The sequence below is a fragment of the Aedes aegypti genome, chromosome 2 (assembly GCF_002204515.2).
Source record: "Aedes aegypti strain LVP_AGWG chromosome 2, AaegL5.0 Primary Assembly, whole genome shotgun sequence".
Classification (NCBI taxonomy): Eukaryota; Metazoa; Arthropoda; class Insecta; order Diptera; family Culicidae; genus Aedes; species Aedes aegypti.
In genome coordinates, this window is record NC_035108.1 from 64772662 (window position 1) to 64797707 (window position 25046).

At 36.0% G+C, this 25046-nt stretch overlaps 1 protein-coding gene across 1 annotated transcript in view; it reads right to left on the reverse strand.

Annotated features, from left to right (window-relative positions):
• Positions 1-25046, reverse strand: part of LOC5579064 (protein yellow) — a 161597-nt gene that overhangs the window by 86140 nt on the left and 50411 nt on the right. Inside the window, exon 2 of the mRNA XM_021841070.1 lies at positions 21021-21566. Within this exon, the coding sequence (XP_021696762.1) occupies positions 21021-21217 (197 nt within the window). The 5' untranslated portion in view covers positions 21218-21566. The remainder of the gene's footprint in view (positions 1-21020; positions 21567-25046) is intronic.

The following is a 25046-nucleotide window of genomic DNA, read 5'->3' on the forward strand; positions in this document are numbered from 1 at the left end:
ACACGAAGGCGATTGTGGATTGTTTCTTCATAATTGTGTAAATATCTTTAAATGCAAGAAAATCGATAAGTATGCATTTCAAACTGTTTAATTGCTTTTTGGTTTATATGAGTGGCAATATCACCCAATATCAGCATCCGTACTAGCTTTGGCTGAGTTTAAATTGATATTTCGAATATTTAAGTTGTCATTACGATTACTCGATATTTTGAATCGATGTTTGGAGCATCTAGAATCGAATGAATTGATTTTCTTAATTCGAGTTTTTGATTCGATTCATTTTGTAGAAATCGATAAATATTTCTTAATGAATTGATGGGAGAGAAAACAAATTTTTTATTAGTGAATTTGTTGTATCGATTATGAAAACTGATTTTATTTAAAGATGTTGACTGCTAATTCATTTGATCCCATCCCAAACTTCATAAATTTCAATTCAAATATATGGATGCAAGGGATTCGATTAAATCAATAAATAGATTCGACAGTTCAAATGTGAATCGATTCAGTAACATCGATGCTATGGAGATATTTGCTCAACGCTTTGTACACTGAATCCTTATACGAGGAAGTGAGGTAATTTCTTTCTTGGTCTCTATTGGACAGTTGACCGAAGAGGCTCAAGAGGATGTAACAAGGATATTAAGAATTGCAGGGAGGATCTCCAGAATTGATACTGACTAAGAATTATTACACTGTTTGTTGGCGACATCAAATCCTGTGATTACATCTATTAGAGCATTCCCGAGAAAAAAGTGTTTCCTTATCAGGATGGGAAAATCTTTTGGTTAAAAAAGATAACGAACAAACCAGTGATAGCGAAGCTAAAATTAATGATGATAATCTTAAACATTAATATTTACTGATTTATGGATTGCATATGAATTTTAAAGGAAAAAATAAATGTTTCATGGTTATATTATATATTTTAGTTTTTGTTGCGAGCTCCGAAAAATTCTCAAGAAAGGGCTGAGACTTCCTGCAGAAAAAAATGGCAATAAGTGTTTTTCTGCAAAAAATAAACAGCTAACGTTGGAAAGGTGAACGACGAAAAGTGTGTTGGATATGTTGTCTGTTTGTCTGTGATAAACTTGTCTGAACAGATTATTCCGACCTTTTGTTGATTGATTATATTGTTGACTTTATTGCATAAAATTCGATACAGTGATGCCAGATATTCAAGTTAAGCCAATATAGGGGGTAGTGAATAAGTGTAAATTATATCTGCATGTAAGTAAACATTTTTTTCAGACTTTCTTTTGACCGTCAGGCTAAAGCAGGCTAAAAGCGGCTTTCTCTGCATTTCATAGTATTAGTTTCACACCATTGGATGAACATGTTTCAGACTGCGGAAATGTGCGCGACCTAATGATTTTTAGTGTCAAAAAGGTGCGAAATTTTATATAAAACCTTCAATAACTCGAAAAGTATGAGAGATAAAAATATGCTCTTTTGGAGAAAGTTATGCGTTTTTGCAAGTAACAAATAACACTAGAACAATTGAAAATTGTACAAAATCATCCAACCAAGTTATGATGAAAAAAGTGATTTTTAGGGGCGTTCCACAAAAAAATCCACAAATGTACATGAAAATCAAAAAATATGCATACGGTGTCTTCAGCGAAGTTGTTTCTTCTAATATTACCTACAACTTTCCCGAATAAAGTTTATATTTAAATTCATAAATACGAAAAATAAAATTTCGTTCTCACTTTTAGGTGGATTAATCACCAAATTGACACTTTCATAAAATAGCGATTATTTTATGGAAAAACTTTCCCGAAGACACTATAGTACTAAAATCATGTTTTCAAGGTCAAAACAATTTCGATCACGTTTTTTCAGCGATGGCTACAGTGTGCACTGGACTGCGAAGTGCGGTCTCATAAGTGCGAAAGTGTAAATAGAAGTGCGGGATTGCATTGAATCCTGTTGGTGTCTTCAGAGCACATATTCTTTGATTTGCGAGGAATAAGTCTCCCGAAGACACCTACCGTTTTTGATGCAATTGCGCACTTTTATTAGCGTTTCCGCACTTGTAAAAACTTTTGCGGTAGTCCAGTGGTGAAAGAATTGCGCAATATTTGTTTTGTAAGTAATTTTCCTTGATGCTGTTCAATCGATTGCACTCATGAGAAAACTGACACTTCGATAAGTGGCGTCTGTGGTGTAGTGGTAAGCGTTTGGGTGGCCCAAGGCGGGGAAAATATTCAGGGTAAAAAGTGGGGTGTAAACAAATAAAATACATAAATAAGGGAAATTTTAGCAAATTTTTTTTTTTTTTCTTGAAATAAGACGGAACAATACGCTCTTTGTGTTCCAAGGTTGTCCTTGGGGTTGTTGTTCCATGGGGTTATTTGAAATTAAAAACATTAATACCCTGATAGGGTTGAACAGAGCAATGAATCTTTTTTGGTCTCGTCCTCAAAAGGACGTGATGACGAAAGAAGAAAAAATGTATCTGCCTTATCTCAAAATCAATCCTTTAGAAATTATAACAGATATTTCTCCAGGGTGTCTGTTATAATGTAAACAAATAACTTGTTGAAATTGTTTTAGGAAGTATTTTGATTATTCTTACAATAATCACTTACACTGAACAATCCTCAATGACTGCTCCATGAAATTTATTGTTAATCTAAATTTCTTCAAATATTATTTTTTGAATCGTTCTAACCAATCAAAAATCATCAAAATTTTTTGTCGGGTTCATAATTCATAAGGATATTTCTTTGAAAATTTCTCCTGGTAATTTATACAAAATTTTGCCATGAATTTTACCAACATTTATTTTTTTGTTAAATGTTTCGAGAGATTTTCCTACAAAATACGAGTAAGTTATTTCAAGATATCGCTTTGAATGCTTTCAGGAATGTTTGCAGAAATCCTAACTGGATTCCTACAGAATTTAGATTAGCCATATATCTAGGGAACTTTTTCCAGTGCTTTCATGTAGAAACTCTATAGAATGTTTTGAGCAATGCTATCAAGAATTTTTTTTTATTAATTTCTGAACAAGGCTTAAAATTACTATGATAAAGCTAGTAATAAACTATCTGGCGTTCCTACATGGACGTCAATTCATTACGGGATTTTAACAAATTGCCACAGAGATTCCGAATAGGTCTATTTTATTTATTTTTGAAGGATTCTTCAAGACTGCCTACAGGAATTATTCTAGGAATTTATCAAGGTTTCAACCAAGAATTTCACTGAGGCGACCTTTGAACATTTTCCCCTGAAAACCACTGAAGGGATTTCTTGGCGTACCTTTGGCCAAGCCCGTGGTTTTCGCAAGTATTTCTTAAACATTAACTCCAAGGATCCTTCTACGAATTATTTTACTTATTTCAAATATACCCCTTGAGATTTACCTGACATTTTTTTTCTTGTATTTATGTTAAAAAAATTGCGAGAATTCCTCAGGTAAATGGAAATCTTCTGAGATTCGTCTTTCATTTTTTCCAGTGAACCCTTTTTGGAATCTTTCATTACTACAAGGAGTTCTTCAAGGGGTTGAAGCAGAAATTGTCCCAGAGCACCTTAGTGGTAGTACCAGTTTTTTAAGCATTCTTTTAAAAATTCTTGCAAAATTTCTTCTAAGACTTCGTTTACAAAAAGTTTCGAAAAAAATTAAGGAATTTCGACAGAGTCCAGACAGAAATTCAGTGTTCCAGACAGAAATTCCAGATTTTTACCACAGAAAAATCGGTGCATAATTTATTTTTCAAAGAATTGAAAAGTTTTCTCTGGGATACCTCTATAAGTTTCGCTGGGAATTCCTCATAATATAACATAAGGTACCCCAGGGCAAGTGGGACATAAAAAAACGATAGTTTAAACAGATTGTTCAATATTATTTAAAAATGTCAACATTTTGCAAATCCAACAACACGGTCACATTTTGGCAACATATTTGCTGGTGTGTGGATGAATTTGATCGAATAATTTCGAAATTGTGAAAACCTTAGAAGAAAGATGGCCAATGAGCCATTAGAGCAGTTACCTCACTAAACGGGGCAAGTGGGACACATCCAGTTTCATGCGTCAAACCACATCAGTAACTCAACCATTGCAATAATAGGATTTGCAAATCACGGATTTACAAGTTTGAGTACATATTTGATGTACAGAAGGAATCAACCATAAAATACGTAACGTTTTAGGAAGAAAACGTAAATGTAAGGTTATGTCACATCGCATTTAATTTTAACTAAAAATTCCTCATTAAAAGCGTAAAGATGTATAAAACATGTTCGAAATATATCGTTTATAAGTTATCAATCGAAATGTAGCACGTAAACTTTCAATAATTGATGAATTTTTGAATATTTAATTATTATTTGTTATTACTGTTAGAGTAAAGTGGGGCAAAAGTTCGAGTGGGGTAAGAGTTTCTTTTTAAGATTTCTAGCTTAATTCAAAACAAATCTTATAAATGTCATGGTGGTTCGAATGCTATTCAAGTAAGAGACTTTTACTCCAAATATCATAAAAATCGATTGAGATTTGGAAAAGTTATGGCTATTTGTTGTTTTTTGATGTGAATATTGTAATTTTTGGTCAAAATTTCGTTGCATGGAACCAATTGCAGATAAAATCTTTCTCAATATTTTATGTAAGGGCGTTTCTAGGCCGATCGTAAGGTTGCTTTGAGGTGTATTAGTTTTTGCATAAATGCTTGAAAACAATTTTTGGCCCATAGTGGGGCAAAAGTTCGAATCAGCGGGGCAAAAGTTCGACCCATGTATAAAATCACGGAAAAATTTGCAAATTGTCTAAAATCCACATATTATCTTCAAATTTAGTTAAATTTGTCTGATCGTGTGAATACTTTCACCAAAATTTTACCTTTTCACTTAGTTTTGCGAAAAACTGCTATTTTTGAATATATTACAATTAACCTGGTTTTGGGCAATTTTTTGATTAAAATTTAGTGTGTATTTTTCGGCAAACTTAAGTTTACGGCTGGTGTAAAGTATGCCTGTCATAAAAGGATCGATATTTTGTGTTTTAGCCAGCGAACTTTTGCCCCACACTAGATTCGAACTCTTGCCCCACCGGTGAGGCAAAAGTTCGAATAAGACAATCAATTTTGAAACTGTTATAACTAAAAATGAGTAAATATTTTGACACAAATTTGTTCAGCAAAATTATAGCCAATATGTTGAAGGTTCACTGTATGGTATTTGTTTTGTTTTAACTGCTATTGTTTTCCTGGAAAATTTGATTATACCACTAAGGTCGAACTTTTGCCCCACCTTACTCTATTCATGGCGGAAAACCACTTAATGAGATGGAACTGTTTTCCACAACTATTGAATTTGGTAGAAATATCAAATAAAGTTCAAAAAAAAAATAGTAAAGTAATCGTTCTCATGATGTATTTTAAATTTTATCTCGGTCTTCGTTCAATTTTAAATTTATATTTCAAAAATACAAATAGAAACAAATATTTAGACAGATTTGTAATTTTTTCTCCCTATTCAACAATTACATAATATAAGATTTTTTTTTTTTGATAAAAATCATTCGTTTGAATGTTTTAGAGCTACTATCCAAGAAAATGTTTGAAACGTGTAGGAAAAGTTTTGATTCTGGTTTTTGTTTCGATAGGTCCCACCTGGGAGGGAGGCACCGATACTAGACACGAAATATGACACAAAGTTATTTCGAACTGCAAGAAAACTCCAGCTTGCCAACGACAATCAAGGCAGACTTGATGAAAATCGATAGTTTTCATTTGTTGTGTTCCTTCGATCGTTCTGGACAGACATGGAAAAAGGGCCAAAGTTTTCTATGCGTTTCATTTTCGATTTTATTGGAAAAAGTAAAATGATGCGTTTCAAATACTTTATATTCAATCAGAATAAAAGTTTTTATTGTGACATTACTTTTGAATAAGCATGAATAGCTTTTCAATCGATTTTTTGTCACATTTGATACAATGCAAAAATATGTTTAAATCTATTACGCACTTTTATCATGTTTGTCCATTGTTTTAGATCTGGGCTCACAGTGACAGTTCGTGACAGCAGAATCTCGGCTCACCTTGACGTACATAAATTTCGTATCGGTTTCTCCCTCCCAGGGTCCCACTTACCCCGGGTACAAATATATTTTGAGGTAAGTTAGACTATAGAAATTTTCATATAAAATGAAAACAAAATACCTGTTTATCGTAAGCAGCTTGTAACAATACTTTAAGTCGATTTATAGCACAATTATTTTTTGCGAGCCAATGCAGAACGTGAAACGTGTCACAATTTATCATGCAAGTTGAAAATGGTGCAGAGCTGAAAACTGTTACATGTAGCACAAGGTATTAAAAATAACAATAATGTTTGTAGTAAACACTTTCCTTATCATTGTATCTTCAACTTTCTAGAACAATACCCCCTTGAAAAACTTTTCCTAAACGAGCTATGACGGAATGTCCCACTTACCTCGGATTCTCACTTGCCCCGGGCTACCTTAACAGAGCCTGCTAGATCTACATAAAAAACATAAAAATATATTTTTTTAATTTCACAAGACGAAGCAATAAAAACTATATACTGGACGAAATTCTAGTTACGCCCTGATATGGGTGATTTTTCACAGGCAGAGATTATTTTGACCATATAATAACGATTATTTTTTTACAAATATTGGGTTTGAATTAACCTTCTGAGTTAATGAATAGCCAAGTAACTAGGTATTTGAGTAGCACACATGTTATAATTGAGCATTATCAACTGATACACACAGAAAAAAATATTTAATTTTCAATGTGATGTAAACTGAAGTCTACTGTAAAAATAAATCAAATTCCTGTGTTGTTACAGCATCATGTAAATTTAAATGAATATACATTCAATTTTCAACTAGAAATGGTTGAATATTACATGATCGTGTAAAGTTAAAGTGAATTCGATTGAATAATAATGGATTGGTCGTTGAAATTTAGGATTATTTTGATGCTCCAAATATGTGCATGAAAATAAACTTAAATTTACAACATATTTTTAGCTGTGTATGACTCAATTTGGTCATATATAGTTTAAAAATACTCTATTATAACATTCGTGTTGCTTGGGTAGCTTAGTTGGTGAAGCATTCGTCTCGCATACAAGAGTCGTGGGTTCGAATCTCACCTGAACTCGTGAGTTTTTTACTCACTCATAATTCATCCATCTTTACCACGCGCAATGAGTTAATTATTTATATATTGAAAGTTTTCGAAAAAATGTGGAAAGTACGTGTGAGTTCGGTAAGAAATTAATTTTACAAACCTCCTTCCTTTTCCAAAGAAGATTTCCTTCCAAATCCGGCTCCGCACCGGGCCCCAAAGACTCTAGCTACGCCACTGACTGTACCATTTAATTCCACTAGCGTTTGTATCCTAGATACGCGTATTTCGACCTCAACTGTATGGCCGTCTTCAGTGTTATGTGCCAGTCTTCGAAATATCCTTTGCATTGCGTTGCTTTGAGCAATAATTTGAGGAGTAGGCAAATGCACACTCCTCTTTTCCCAATCCAACATTGCTTTGATTTACTCCTATCATTTCGGAAAAATACTGCATCAATGATCTAAAAAAATATCAGCTCCTTACATTAGACGAACATTGGTAGTAGGCATAGCAACCGTGCAATTATCGCTTCATTATGAGATTGAAAAATTTGCATAATGAGATTGAAAAAACTTGCTAGTCCATACATTAATCATTTGTTATCTATTTCTCACTCACCTCCATCGCATCCATATCGAGTAAAACTTTAGGGCACGTAAATGATTTGAGCATGCACTCCACCAAAAATTCAACGTCGAAATAAAAAACATAAATAATTGAAACATGAGCATGAGCATGATTGACCGCCGCAGATGCTACTCCGTTATTGCAAGAACAGCTGTACTTACACAGGGAACCAACAGACGCTACTCGGGATCAGTAGCATCCTCAATGTGTAAGTACTGGTGTTCTTATTATTATAATAAACAATAACGGCGCCGGTTGCTTCCGAATGCAGGTCAATTTGGGGATAGGAGGGAAATGTTGACGTGTTACTTGCTTTATGGAAGCCGAGGAGTCCTCTGCACTTCCACAAGTAAACACTGGGAGTTTGGATATGGGGGAGGGATTCGTTTTGGTAAACGATAAATATATAATTTGAAATGAATGCGTCTAACCGGATTCGCGATATTACTCGATAAACGAATTGAACGCCAAATAAGTGTTCGTCACTCGCCCTCTTAGGAGCAAGCGACAAGATCAAGCCCGCTCCCGAAGAAGCAAGCGTCAAGGTCGAAGGATCAAACAAAACTCCTCATAGATTACCGAAATTTTGGAATTTCTGTAAACTACCGATCTGTTTCGGTAAATTTATTTACCGAACTCTCACACTCTGTTTGAGTGTGTTATTTTTGAGACATTTTCACCGAAGATCACCCTCATAAGGCACACGTATAACAATTTATTTTTAGTTGATATCCGACTCTGGTAAATACTGTTCATATAGTATAATAAAATTCCCCTTCTACGGTGTTGCGGATGTGGAGAAAAATGATCGAAATTGTTTTGACCCTTTGAGTCCTTACCAACTTCTTTTAAATTGACATTCTTGAAATTCTTCCTTCCTAAAGATAAATACGCTATGGTTTTCCAAATGGTTAAATTCTTTCAAGAAAATAATTTATCCTTTGGGATATGGGATTTATGGGACCCTTATGTAAGTAGATCAGATAATTTCCTTAGTGTTCATTTTCTGAATTAATTCCTTGAAATCACTTGATGCAATATACCATCGTCAAAAACATTCGATTCCAGGGCAGCTAGAATGATCTGCATCAATGATGCAATTCTTTACCTAAAATGATCATAGGAGCAATGAAATGCGAGGATTTGAATTTATCATTATCATCATGAAATTTTCTAAGACATGCTTTTTAAATCTCTCTTGTGCAATGATGATTCCAGAAGAGTGTTGGCAACTCACGCATGAAAAAAATCAGGAGTGAGTTATGAGAATTTGAGTTTTTCACAACACTGGTGCCATCAAGTCTTGGAGCAAAGGCTGAATTTTTTTCCAAACCCGTATTTTTTAACGCACTTTGAGGGTACCTTTGTTTCTACTGATTATCCAGAGAAGGATTGTTATCTGGAATAATGTTAATTTTTGAATGCAGCCATCAATTGTCAGTGAATGTTTTGCTGACTGTCCGAAAGTAGATGGATCAGCTCAGTTCGGTCTTGGAAGTCTCGCTTTCAATTTTGAGATGTGCGATGTTGTCGAATGTGATGAAGGCTCATTCTGTTCTTGGCACTTACCACAGATTGTACTGAAGATTTCCAAAGAGATTCCTACGGTAATAACTCAAGTGATTCATCCAGGGCTTGCCCATGAAGTTGGGCAGCATTCAGGAATTCCTGTAAGAATTTTTTCGTGAGTTTCCTCCTTCATGAATTATTCTAGAAATACTTCCAAAGAATTCTCCAGGGGTTCTTCCAGGGATTCCTTGAAGGATCCTCTTTTAAGGAATTCCTCCAGGATTTTCCCAATGGATACCTTCGAGAATTCCTTCAGGGATGCAATAATTCGAAAACTGTCTCAAACTACCCTCATGGCTCCTGGAAAAATACCTGAAGGAACTTCTGGAGGATTTTCTTGAAAAATCCTTGAAGGTTTTTCGGGAGGAATCTCTGGGGGAATTACTAGAGGAATTTTGGTAAGAGTTCTTGGAAGAAATCCTGAAGAAAGCGATCGGATTTAAATTTCTTCAGATCTTCTTAGGAAAATCCTTCCATCATTTTTTCCAAAAATTCCGTAGGGAAATAATTTTAACATTTTTCCAGGAACTCCTTCAGATGTTCCTCCTGAGACTGTTCTAGATGTTTCTAAAGAAACAAAATTTGCAAAAAATTGTTCTGGGTTTCTTGCAGAATACCTTCAGAATTATTACTCTTGAAATTCATCTAAATATTTTTCCAGCGCTTCTAATAAGCGCTCCTCTAATAATTTATCAATGGATTGCTCAATTGCTCTAGAAGTTCTTGCAGGGAGTTTTCCATATATTCTCTCAGGTATTCCTCGTAAAATCCCCTAGAAATTTCTCCTGAGATTCCGCTCCAGAAAATTCCTAAAGAATCCTCAGAAAAAACTTTGGAGAATTCTCGGACGAAATTCTTGAGAAATTCCTAAAGGAATTTCTTGAAAATGAACTGGATGAAACCTTGTAGGCATTCCCCAAGATATCCCTGATGGAATTTCTAAAGAGATTTCTGGATGAATCTTTTAAAAATATGAAAACTATTGGAGACATTTTAAGAGAAATTACTTGAGGAATTCCGAAGGCAGCTTGGGATATTCCTGGAGGGTTTCTTGTACGAGTTCTTCGAGAAGTCCCTGAAGGAATTCCTGTAAAAAGCACTGGAGGAATTTATTAGAAGAATCCATGAAGAAACCCCTGGGACCATTCGTTTGAATATCTCTGCAAGAACTTCTGGTGGAGAAGCCTCCAAATTCATGGAGGATTCCCTATGTAAATTATTAGAGTAGTTCCTGGAGGATTTTAGCGAAATCTTTGAAGGAGCTTCTGGAAGAATTCTGAAGGTATTCTGCAAAAAACCCAGAAAATTTGTTTGTAGCAAACCCTAAAGGAATGCGAATTTGAATGTTTGTTGCATTAATTCTTCCATTGATTTTTACTAAAATTTTCACCAGTAATTATCTCAGTGATTTCCTTTAGGAATTCCTCTAAGAATTTTACCTGAAATACTTCGAGAAGTTTTTCTCCAGGAACCATGAGGATAATTTTAGATATTTTTCGAATAGATCGTTAAAATAATCAAAACGGCCGCTATGAAAAGTATAGATAGAGCATAGATAGCGCCACCGTAGTCTTGTGTGTTTGACAGAGATAGCAATGCTGTCACAAATCGCAAACATAGTGGTGCCTTTGTTTTGCTGCAGTGAGTGTCGAAAAAAGTTACCGTCAAAGATCCATTACTAGATTGCATCTCTGGAGGAGTTTTCGGAGAAATCTGAACGAATTCTTTTGCAAAATCTCTTAACGAGTTCCAAGAGAAATTTCTGGAGAAATCTTTGGGGTGATTCTTGGAGTAATTCCTTGAGGAATATCTTAGAGTCGAAGAAGGAATCCCTGTAAGAGTTCCTGATGAAATACCCGAAGAAGCATTTTGTGGCCAATATTATACAATATTTTTACATCTGACTTACCTGAGTCACCACTGGGATGTCAAAAATCTTTGTTTGCAAATAACACAGTCCTCTCCGCCAAAGGACGAAGCTTGCGTGCCATCTGTATTAGATTACAAAAAAAAGTTTGGATATTTTTTCTTCACATATGCAAAAAGGAAAAATTTCTCCTAATGCTTCCAAAACTCTACTTATAATATTCCCACTTAGACCAAAAGCTTTGTATTTGAAACCTTCAAGTAGACATGTTGTAACGATGAAAGGGATTCTTATAAATTAGTCAGACGAAGTTAAATGCCTAGGACTCAAGCTAGAAAAAAATTAACATTCAAAATAACATTGAAAACATTCAAACCAAATGTAATAAATATGTAAAATGTTTTTATCTCCTTATTAAAAGATGATCAAAACTTTGTCTTAAGAACTAGCTTATGATATTCAAACAAACTTTGAGGCCAGCCATGTTGTATGCTGTACCAATATGGACTAGCTGTTGTAGTACCAGAAAGAAATCTCTGTAGAGGTTTCAAAATAAAATTTTGGAAATGATTCTGCAGCTCTCTGTCTGGTATAGTACTAATGCGTTACATATAATATCCAGTGTTGAGACGTTGGAACGAATGTCAAATAAAATAATTAGTAATTTTAGGCAAAAATCGTTGCAATTTCTATAACCACGATTATTGCGTTGAAAGCGGTTTTTTTTCTTATAAACAGCTGAAATACACTCACCTGTAAAATTCTGAACTGCTACTGCAAATGAAATGTAATATGTTGTTAACAAAATGTTTATAAATGCATTTTTAAGTTTTACCAAATTAGGATGATAGCGTTTTCTAAAACAGAACACCTTGATAAAACACAAGGCTTAAAATAATTGTTTCACTTTAAGAAGCAATTTCTGAACCTGTATTTGATGATGTTATATTTAGTTTAATAACTTCCGGTTCAACTACTGAACTTTCTTTTAGCCTACCAACTACCATTGTTTATTTATTAAACTTACCGATGTTGAACACTACAAGCTAATTCCAACTACGATGACCGAGTTTTCTGGAAGAAAAGTAGGCAGCACATTCTTCAAACTCACCCAAGTATTTATTGCGAAGAATGTCTTCCCATGAGCAAAGAACTATCTTCTACTCAGGAAATAAGCAGGAACATCGTTCTTCAGTCAATTAACACTCTCTTCGTCCAACAAGAAACGTTCAAACTTTATCCATCTTTGAAGCATCCTTTTCATTAGAATAGTATTGTGATAAACACAGGCATTGACAGGGAGGAAAACTTTTCCAATATGTTTCCCGATACCGCTCAATTGGGTCCTGCTTTTTCCCACATCATCAAATAAATGATAATCGTCGGGAAAATCAATAACTTTATCGGTGCAGAATCGGCATATTTATTGCCACAACGCGACACGTGAATAGAATTGAAATTTCCTTCCGAGAAATGCTCACATTCCAGTTAACAGCGCTGCGGGGCTTCTCCATTTCCAAAAGTTTTCCGATTCAAAACAAGTATCATAACGTAAGAAGTACTCTCTCCAGATCTACTAGAAGTAGGTGAACCGTGTTCAAAGAGACCCACATGGTTTATTTGGATTGCACATTCGTTTGAACAGCATCAGACTCGAAAATAGAGGTGCGACAACATTCAAACCAACTTTTTCCCAGCAAACTTTCCCGCAGATTCTTAGACAGCGTTTGACTAATCTATGGTTGCTAGTCCAGCATTGACATGGAACTGTTTGGGGCTGATAAACAATCTTGTGTATGATTTTGTGATCTTCTATTTTGACTTTTGAGGAATTTATGATTCATTTACTGGTCTACTTCTTCCATGGAGTCCACTGCATTTTCATAGGCTATGAAGATTTTTGACATAGGCTGATTTTAATTGGAGGGTTGTCGATGTATCTGCTGCTGGGAAGGGCTTACTAAAGACTTGACTCAGAAAAAATAATCACCAAAAATTCATTTTGAGTCGGATATTTCTCAAACTTTCATAACTCTATATTAGCTGGTGTCCGGCCATTTGGCCGAACGCCATTTGGCCGAATGCCGTTTGGCCGAACGCCATTTGGCCGAATGCCATTTGGCCGAAAGGGGCATTTGGCCGAATGCTGTTTGGCCGAATCATGAAAAAAATTGCTACAACGCTGATGTATAGGATTCATAAGTGTGACCCAATAACTGATAAGCTAATTAATATGTCGATTTTTATGATGTGACAGGACGTCATGTTTGCCACTATATGAGCTCCAAGAGAATGATAACATCGAATCTTTAATTCAGGACGAAGCTGTGAACAACACACTTCGCGTCAAGACTCTGAAGTGATGATTGAATCGCCACTGGATTACCAACGGTGTAAAAAGGTTTCAAATGTTTTTAATAATTTCATCAGAAATTTTTCCTTCTTTTAAACAAAGGCTATTCTTTCGAGGTATACTGGTCCCATTACTAACGGTAATGGTTTAGCTTATATTTTAATTGCAAATTTTTCCTTCTTTAAATAATCGGTAGTTCTTTGTAGTTGTCCTGATGGAATGATTATATGCATTACACTTGCTTAAATTTTCATAAGAGATTTTTCCTTCTTTTGATCATAGGCTTTTCTTTCAAGAGAGAAATATTTTTCATAGTTTTTGGAATTAAAGCTTATAATAAGTTTTATTCAAAACATATATTTTTAGCTCAAGGGTTAACTTAGGTGAGATGTTATTCTCCTCCAAGATTAAGATTACAACATGAGAACTGAACTCTGCACCGTTGCTTGAGTATAGCAATTAACGACTCGACGAACACTTACGTCAATGAAGCACACTGTTTCTCCGTTTTGAAAAAAGGAAGCCAAGACTTGTTGATGCCAGAATTATGACATATATTACTTAGTACGGTTCAAGAGATCGAAGCAAGCCGATCCAGCAGAAGAACGAATAAGTTTTAAACCGTTTTAATTACTGTCAAAAGCTAATTACAGACGCGATGCCAAAACATCTGCTGGTGGCTATTACCGCTGTGAACAACTGCTTACATTAAGGATCTTTCAGCACTGACTGTTTCTTCAACTAACACTAAAAAGCTTATGTATATCAATGATGATTTATCTTTTTTATGAATAAGCTGAATAAGTTCATTGGAATTCATCATAAATTCATGCTAACTGTAGTTCACTTTTGTTTTCAATTTCGGCCAAACGGCATTCGGCCAAATGGCCTTCGGCCAAATGACCCTTTCGGTCAAATGGCGTTCGGCCAAACGGCATTCGGCCAAATGACCCGGAACCATATTAGCCGAAACATAGGCATAATTTATTTATTGCATTTCCTCCCCCAAGCTGAATGCTTGTACATTTCTCTTGAAACTGCTCGTGAGATCAACGAACGGCTTACTGTACCGTCCGCACTCGCAGATCGCCTGCCACAACAGGTACTTCACGAGTTTGTCCATCTTTCTCTTCCGGAACTTTGCAAGAACCTCCATGCGGGACGTACCGACAAAAAACTCGAGGCCGCGGATTTGTTTGGTGTCTGCCTTGATGTATGTCTCGTCGTCCATGACGAGACAGCCTGGCTTATTCAGCCACCCCGCGCACGCAATTTGGCCTCTGTGTTTTGTTTGGCAGTCCGGTTTGGTGCTTTCCTGTCCTTAAAAACACGTAGCCCAGCCCACTTCACGGTCTGCTGGACGAACCACTTTGACAAATCGACCTTTTTGGCCACGTCTCGGGTGGAAAGGTTCAGGTTATTTCTAAAATACTGTCTTGTCTTCCGCACTTTCTCTGAGTATTCCGTTTTCGGTTTTAGTCTGCTTCCAGCGCGCCGCTCGAAAGTCTTCGTATCCTGGAACATCTTCACAACGCGGGACACAGAGGAATGATGGATTCCAAGCCTTTTGCCCTTCAATCTGTGTGACTGGACAGGATTATCGATCACCGCGCCTAAGATTTGCTGGCGTAGCTTTTCTTGTTTTGAATGCATTTGGAAAACTACTTGACAGATTGCGATAAAATTAAACATAAAAACATAACACTCTAAATTAGTATTACCCAAAACTTCATTGAGTTTTACCCACGCGATAAAAAGTTACACCCAAAACAAAGTGTCGCATTTTAACATTTTCTCTAAATTCTGGTTTTTTAATCCAAGAGTGGCCAAATACATTGCCACTGCGCTTGTGCTGAGAACACCGAGCCATTTCAGATCAAATAGAAGAACTAACTGATTCAACAGGAAAATTTTAATTTTGCTGAGTTACTCAGACGGTAAAAAATATTCAGACTACTATGCACAATGAAAGCCTTCGCCTGGAACTATCTTCGAAGGGGCCTTTAGAAATTCTTTCAAGGATTGACCTGATAGATTTTCTGGTGAAATTCATTAGCAAATATATGTTTCACTGGCAACTCCTGATTATACAGCCCACAGACGACTCAGACCATCATTGATTCTGCCCCCACGTTGGTGCCATGTTTGACCGTGTGTGATGCTGCTTGACAGACCAATTTGAAAGTTTGTGCAACCGATTTGATGGTTGGCGAATCGGTTGACCAAAATAAAATGAGTTTGATTCAGCTGGACGGAGCCAAATATTTGACGAACTGATCGTACTGTCTGTAGGGATGTTGCACGATGTGTTGGGTGTTAAGCCAAATGCGTGAATTTATGCAGTGTCGATACCTTGGCGACCTTGCGTTCTTGAGTTGTTTCTAAACATTTCACTAGCGATTTCCCACAATCTTCATAGTATTTCTTTAGCAAACCCACCAGCAGTTCAACTTATGATTCCATCAAAAGTTGAAGAAGAACTTCCTCAAGGGATTGTACCAGGAATTTCTTCAAGGATAACATCAGGAATTTTACAAGTAGCTCCTTTAGGTAATGCTGCAGGAATTTCTTAAGAAATTCTACTAAAATGCTTGTACTAAGAAATCCACCAGAAATTCTTCCTGGAGTCCTATCAGGAATTTTATCAATAATTCCTGCAGAAATTTATCCACCGTTTCAACCAGAATCCTTCAGGCATACATTCAGGAATTCATCCTGGCATTCTTCCAAAGATTCCTTCAAAGATCTTATATAAATTATTCAGGACTTCCTTCAGTGATTTCTGTAACGATCAATCCAGAAAAAAATCGTCATGTGATTTCTTCAGGTAACTCTTTAGGGCTTACGCCAAGGCAGCATCCAAGAATTCCTCCAATTTCGTCAAAGATTTCTTCAGGAACTCCTCTATAAGTTAGTTACAAGGACTTCATCATGCTTTACTCAGGAAGCACATAACAAATTATTTGAAAAACTAGTCTAGGGATATGGCATCAGAAATCCCCCCAAGGCTTTCACCAGAACGTTTGTCAGGGCTTTCTCCTAGGATTCCTCCTTGAATTCCACCAGGAGTTCCATCAGAAAGTCCACCAGGAATTTCCTCAGCGATTCTTTCTAGTAATATTTTTACAGATTCCTCAGGGTATTTATCCAAAAAGTCCAAAAGGATTCCTTCTAATGCTTCTTTCAAGAATTCCACTAAAAATCCTCCAAAGAGATTGCTCAAAAAATCTCTTCCTCCTACCAAAAATCTTCCAGTGATTTTTCTAATGGTTTCCCTAGAAATTCCTCCACAGATTCCTCCAGCAAACAATCCAAACAATCTTCCAAGAACTGGGTTTCCTACACGGTTTTCCTACATTCCTACAGAAATAAATGTAGTGATTTACTCCAGGAAGTGTGACATCAATTCTACCCAGAATTCTCAACAAAGAATTTCTCCAGGAAATTTCTCCAAGGATTCCACCAGCAACCCTTCCGGAATTCCCCAAAAAATATTGCGAAAGGATTCACCAAAATATTCTCCACGGGATTCCACCAGGTAGTTATTTAGAGATTCCGCTTGCAATTTTTTAAAGAGGTTCTACCAGGTTATTCTCCGGGGATTCTTATAGGGAAACTTCAATAAATTCTTTTATAAATTCCTCCAGTATTTCCTTCAAAGATTCTTCCTGATATTGCTGAAGGAGTTCTACGAGGCATTCGTCCTGGGATTTCTTCAGGAACTACGTCAAGAGTCTACTAGAAAATCCTCCGAGGACTATAAAAGAAATGTATCCATCAATTCCAGTATTTCTTACAGGATTTTTTCCAAGGAACTCAACAAGAATTACCTTAGGGAATCCTTTAGGAACTTCTTCAGGGATTGCTTTAAAAGTTCTTCCAAGGATATATTTAGAAGTTTCTCCTGTGAATTCTCAGGTAATTTCTTTTGGTGATTCGTCCATGGATTTCTCAAGAAATTTCGCCATGGATTTTTCCGGAAATGTTCCAAAAAAATCTTCCAAATTACTTCAAGGATTCAATCAGGAGGCATACAGATAAATCCTTTGTTGATTCTTCTGAGTAAATATCAGTGGAATACCTGGCTCAATAATCTTTTGGAATTTTGTGGAAGCTTCCTGAGGTTATACCTAGAGAAGAGAAAAGTAGAATTTCTAGTTCATTGCTTCTTGGAATTCCTGGTAGATTCTCTCGCAAAAATTGGATGTTTTAAAGAGCAAGATTCTTTGGAACCTTTTGGTCAATTCTCTAGAGGAAAGTGCGATAACCCTGAATGAATTCTAAGAAAAGAAATTTTAGTAAAACCTTTGAAGTATTTTCTGGTTGAACTTCTGATGAAACTCTAGTAGATGCTTCTGGTGGAAAATTTGGCTGAACTCTGGTGGTACTCCCAGTATTAACCGTGAAAGAACTACTAAGGAAATTCCTCAAAAAAACCTCTCTATCTCTCTTCAAATACTGGTGAATTAATTACAGAAACTGTTGAAGTCTCTGAAGGGATAACTGGTGGATTCTTTATAGGAAATTATGGTCGAATCCCTTAATAAAAATCGTTATGGGATCATTGAAGAACAACTTTTCGGAATCCTTAGGAATTTTTTTTCAGAATATTTTGGTAGAACCTCTGGAGGATTTTTTGGATTCCCGATAAAACCATCGGAAAAATGTTGATGGAGTTTCTGAAAGATATTCTAGTGGAATCCCGAAGATAATTTCAGCTGAAATCCTTGGAGGTTCACCTAATGGTAATCTTGGAGAATAACCTGGGCAAATTCTAGATGAATTCAATGGAGAGAAATCCTCGAATGATTGCGGGGGATTTTGGATTGCAATCCTTAGAGGAAATTCTAGCGGATTTTTTCAAGAAATTCCTAGTGTAATCAATTATGGAATCCTTGGAGGAACCCCTGGAGGAATTCCGTTAATGAATCCCAGGAGAAACTCCTGATATAATCATTGGAGGATATATTGGTGGATTACTGGTGAAAATCTTAAAAGAAATTTCTTGTAGAATCCCTGGACGTATTCCGCGAGAGACTCGTTGAAAATTTTTGAGAGGAATCCTTTGAGGAATTCCGGAATTAATTCCTTAAGGAATTTCGGGAGGAATCCCTTCAGGGATTCCGCGATGAATTTCTTGAAAAATTCCGATAGGAATCTCTTGAGGAATTCCTGGAGGATTCTTTTGGAGAATTTCTGGAAGAATCTCTTGAAGAGTTTCCTACAGAACCCCATGGAACAAAATTGTGGTAGAATCCCTTAATTAATTCCGCGAGTAATCCGTAGTAAATAGCGTGTTGGAAACCAGAATAACCCTAGAGGAATTCCTGAAGAAATCATTGATAGAATTCCTGTAGTAATTCCAGGTAGAATCTTTGAAAGAACTTCTCATGGATACCCTAGAGGAACTGCTGATATAATCTCTAGAAGAACTTCTGATGTAATCCCTGGAGGAACTCCTAATGGAATCTCTGAAAGAGCTCCTGACGGGATCCCAAAAGGAGTTACCTACTGAACTTCTATAGGAACTTCTGGTTGAATCCCTTGAGGAACGCCTGATTGATTCCCTAGGAGAACTCATGTAGAAAGACTTAGGAGAACTCCTTATGGTATTCCTAGAGAAGCTTTTGATAAAATCCCTGGAGGAATACCAGATGAAAAATATAAACATAGAACTCCTGATGTAATCCCTATAAGAACTAGATGCAATTCCTGAAGGAGTTCCAGGTGGAATATCTGTAGAAACTTTTGATTAAATATCTAGACTTTCAATGTTATCCGTATAGATGCTCCTGATGAAATTCATGGAGGAATTCCTGAAAAGATATTTGATGGATTCCGTTAGAAACTCCTGATAAAATCTCTTGAAGAACGCCTGATATGATCTCTGGAGAAATTTCAGGTGGAATCTCTGAAATAACTCTTGATGGAATCCCTGAAAAAAAAAATCCAGAAGAAATCACCAGAAGACCTCTGCTGGAAGCCCTAATGGTACTCCTGACAGAATCCCTATAGAAACTCCTGATGGAATCCCTGGATGGGCTCTTGATGAAATCCCTGAAGGAACTTCTGATGGAATTGCTAGAGAAATTCCTGATGGAATCTCTAGAGGGGTTTCAGATGGAATCCCTGAAGCAACTTCTGATGGAGTCCCTGGAGAAATTCTACATGAAATCCCTGAAGGATCCTCTGATGTAATCTCTAGAGGAACTCCTGGTAAAATCCGTATAGGAACTCCAATCGAAATTTCAGGAGGAATTTCTGATAAGATTCCTGAAGGAAATCCCTATGAAAGCTCTCGAGGAACTTCTTATTAATTCCCTTAAGGAAATCCTGATGCATTCCTTTGAGGATTTCCTGATATAATCTCTGGAAGAATTCTAGGTGGTTTCCTTGGAGGAATTAGTAAAGATATTTTTGAAAGAACTCCTGATGGAATCATTGGAGGAAATTTTTTGTAATACCTAGAAGATCTCCGGATGTAATCGCTAGAAAAACGTCTGATGTAATCCCCACAAGAACTTTTGACAGAATCCCTAGAAAAACTTTCGATAGAATCGCTAGAGGAACTTCAGATGGAATTACTAGAGATACTTCAGGTCAAATCACTAGAGGAAACCCTCAAAGAACTTCTGATGGAATCCTTCGTGAAATTCATAATAGAATCTTTAGAAGTACTCCTGATGGAATTTCTGGGCGAACACGTTTAAATTCCTAAAGGAACTACTACTGGTATTCTTGGAGTAAATTTTGATAGAGGTCCTGAAAAAATCTTTGAATTAATTTCTGGTGGAATCTTTACAATAACTTCTGATGAAAACTTGAAAGTTTTTCTAATGGAATTCCTGGAAGAACTTTTAAAGGTATCCCTAGAGAAACTCCTAATGAAATCCTACGAGAAATTCCAGCTGATCTTTCGGAAGGAATTTCTAAACGAATGATATAATTGAACAAAAGTATCATGAAAATTCTGGAGGAATCTTAGAATAACTAGAGGAAACCACTAAAAAATTCTGAATAAACACCCCTATTCTTGTTTACGTTCGAATGCTCTTTCGATCGAAAACCGTTTTGCATTCTCGATTACGCCAGCAAAATCAAGTGGGCCGTGGATTCGAACGAATAGGATTCGATCGAAAGTTGGATACACCGTAAACAAGAATGAGGGTGAAAATGTTAGGAAAAATGACCATACCGATGACTTTTCAGAATATTCCCCTTATAATGTTAGAGTTTTGATGAAGTACTTGGTGTGAATTATAACTGGCTTTCCTCATCAATATTTATTTCTTCCGGTACTCAAATTTAGAAAGTTCTGATCTTCCTTACCATGATTATTCCCCAAAAATGGTAAAATTCCTAAAAGTAACAATCACATATCCACTAGACTTGCCGAAATCGATCAAAACATGAGTAGAGATAAAGTATTGCTGCAACGAACTTTGACAGTCGGTCAAACGGTTGCATCAACATAAATAGGCTTGACTAACTTGGGGGGCGAAGTCCATGTTGAACAGACAGACTGAGCAGCGTTGTTTACGCCATGGGCATTTGATAGATATTCTCTTGCAGTGATGCTCCATCTCTCTACGTCAAGGACTTCTTGTACAGCCATTAGCGATGCCCTTTTTCTTCTCGAATTCGATTTTACCATCAGAACTGCTACTTGCGCTGGACGAACAAGCATTTTATTTGTCTTTTCGAGCTTGCATCTTGCGACATATTTGACGCATCATTCCTACGACGTCGTGACATCCTCTTTGACCCACATATTCAGGCCGATCATGTGACCTACGGTCTCGCCTTACCGATTTGTTTTGGTTTCAAGTTCCCATGGTGAAATTCCGGCCAGCTTCCTGGAAGGTTCGCATTGAACACGAAAGCAACTTTGATTCATCTGAATGGTTTGATGGTTTTGCATCTCGCTAGCGAGGGGTGTGTCAAATTCAAGGAAGTGTTATACAACGAGCTGCTATCAAATTGATTGGTCTAGGTCAGTTTTTTTTTGATTACGGTGGACAAAGCGGTTTAATGATCTGAAACGGTAATGAGAAAAAAAATCTAATTAGTTTGGGAATAAAGGAGCCGAATGTTGAAATTTTACTATTGGTTGGCCTCCCGACCTACCGAGGATGGAAACATGTTGGAACCCAGTTGTTTATTCCAACCAATCGAAATTAACTATTATTCAACAGTTGCTACTATCAGTAGCTTCAACCGAACCGAATATGTAGATGAATCTACATTTTCATGATGACGTGACTAGAACCATGTCGGGCAACTTGTTGTTGTCCAATTGAGATTATTTCCGCTAGTTCGAACAAACACAACACATCGGAACATTTGGAGAATCCAACTGATTTGATTCTAAAATTAAAATAGTTTATTATTTTTTAGATCGCGAGTGCGTTGAAATTGCCTTCCCACACGTTTTTAAGACCTGGATCCTTGTGTGATCATTGTCCATAATAACGAATTCGAATTTTGGTATTGCAATGCCTCTTGCGTCTACAATGGAATTATTTAACGTTTCAAGAGCTTTGTCAATTTATAATGCTCAGCTCTGTCGTCGTAAAATTTGAGCTGCTTAGTCGTTCTTTTTCTAGGGGGCGCACACTGAGGCAGAATTGAAAAAACGCGGAAACAACCTGTATTTCTTCGGAATGAAGAGATAGACGTTTGGTGTCTTCAGCGAAAATGATCCTTTCAATGAGGCCGATGTTTTGAGATAAAGTCATATTTTAAGTGTTATTCGCATAAATGACTGAAATGCCATCTCGGTCAAATGGCAGTTTAGGTGTATAGTTTCTTCGGCAAAGTTGATCATTATTTTATGCTGAAAATAATTGCTGAAGACGTAAAAATTCCAAGGCCTATTATTTATGAAATATAGACATTTATTTAAAAAATTGTGCTAAAAACCGAAATATTTGGGTTTTGCTTGCAATTTTCCAATTAAAATGCCATACATTGTCTATGACTTTGTCATTAATTAACATAAAGCAGGTCTGGTGAAAATTTGATGGTAAAAATAAAATTTTGTTGGATTTTTAAGTAAAATTTTCAACAAAAACATGGATATTGCGTATAGGCCATTCTTGCGATCGGGCAAGTTCGGGCAGGTGTTTTCGTCGCCATCCACTTACGAAAAGTCAGGGCATTCATGTCTAATTTTTCCAAGGATATGATATTTAATATATTTTTTCTGTGTGATTCGAAAGTATGCCAAGCTTATAAAAAGGTTTAAAATTATTTTACATTACAATGTAATAGTTTTACAATATAAACACAAACGTTCAATGTAATCATAAACATTCTTGCGGTTTACTGGTACCCAAATGCGCATAACTATTTGCTTTTTATATTGCTTGTATAATTGCTATTCACAAAAACGCCCTAAGCACCAGACTCGTTATGTCAAACCATTTCGGTCGAATGGAAATGAAGGTACCGTAATCCGGGGTAACATTGATCAGCGGGGTAACATTGATCGGTATGATCCTTCTCGTAAAAAGTTAAAATCATCATTTATTGATGAAATATTTTCAAAGCATGAATGATGCCACACTTTCTTACATTCATAAGCTAATAAAAATTGAGGTTTTTGTGAAAATTGCATTTAATTCATGCGTAAATTTATCAACATTTTGAATCAATGATTTTTATCTTTATGGATTACAGTACCAAAGATTCATGTCTCACACAAGTTCTGCAAATGGTATGAACAAGGAAAATGTGATTTTTACTAGAAATGGCATCGCCGAAAACGACTCCGTTGTCAAATCTTTCATAATTTTAGTCAATTTAGCAACATTAACGAACTACTATTGGGAATTTAGAATTTCCTTAGGAAATTGCCTACCTTTAGGCGTATTGCACGGTTCAAAGGGATTTTATTTTTGAAATAACTCAAAAAGTAAATGACTTGTAAGAGTTTGGTCTTCATATTCGGCTTCAGGGGCCATGATTCAAGTAAGCAACGACATTTTCAATATTACCGAACGTTGTTTATATATAAATCAAAATGCAATATATGGTCACGAGCGGTGGGTGCCAGTACTTGTTTTAAAAATATAAAACCTGCGACATTTGCATTTTCAAATGAAAAATTTAAAAAATATCCCAAAAACTGATCAATGTTACCCCGGATTACGGTATATGATTGCTTCGGCAAATTCGATCGTTATTTTAAGCTGTAAACAATTGCTAAAGATGTCAAATTTCCAAAGCCTTCTATTTTGAAAAACTGACAAAAATTGGATAAATTGTGCTAAAATATACATAAGTTTTGTGATTTTTCAGTTTAAATACCATTTATCGCTTATGATTGTATCATTCATTGGCATGAGGCAGAGCTGGTAAGAATTTAATAAGCAGATGAAAAACAAAATTTACTGTACCATTAAATCCCCCTAGAGTTTGTATCTTTTGACAGATACGCGTATTTCTAAGGCTAGACTCGTCTCGATTTAAAATACATGTTTGACCGAAAATATGGAACCAGTTTTACGGAAATGCTCATGTTTCTGAAGGTTTCCAATGAATCTCAATGCGTCCGGCGGCATTCAACTTTCTATTAGTTCTAGTTTCTAGGAAAGTTCTAAACATCTATGCATCTTCAAACCACACAAAAATACAAGCGACAGAAAAATATGCCATTTGCCGACTTTGCCGAAGCGATCATATACCTACAATTCCATTCGACCAAAATTGTTTGATATTATGAGTCAGGCGCTTAGGGCGTTTTTGCGAATAGCAAATTTACAAGCAATGCAAAAAGCAAATAGTTAAGTGCATTTGGGTACCAGTAAACCGCAAGAATGTTTATGATTATATTGAACGTTTGTTTACATTGTAAAACTATTACACTGTCATGTAAAATAATTTTGAACCTTTTCATAAGCTTGGCATACTTTCAGATCACATAGAAAAAATATATTAAATATCATATCCTTGGAAAAATTAGACATGAATTCTCTGACCTTTCGTAAGTGGATGGCGACGAAAACACCTGCCCGAACTTGCCCGATCGCAAGAATGGCCTATACGCAATATCCCTGTTTTTTGAAAATTTAATTAAAAAGTCCAACAAAATTTTATTTTTACCATCAAATTTTCACCAGACCTGTTTTATGTTAATTAATGACATAGTCATAGGCGATGTATGGTATTTCAATTGAAAAATTACAAGCAAAAGTCAAATATTTCAGATTTAAGAATATATTTTTAAATAATTGTCTATATTTCAAAAATAGTAGGCCTTGGAAATTTTACGTCTTCAGCAATTATTTTCAGTATAAAATAATGATCAACTTTGCCGAAGAAACCATACACCTAAACTGCCATTTGACCGAAATGGCATTTCAGTCATTTATGCGAATAACACTAAAAAATATGACTTTATCTCAAAACATCGGCCTCATTGAAAGGATCATTTTCGCTGAAGACACCAAACGTCTATCTCTTCATTCCGAAGAACTACAGGTTGTTTCCGCGTTTTTTCAATTCTGCCCCAG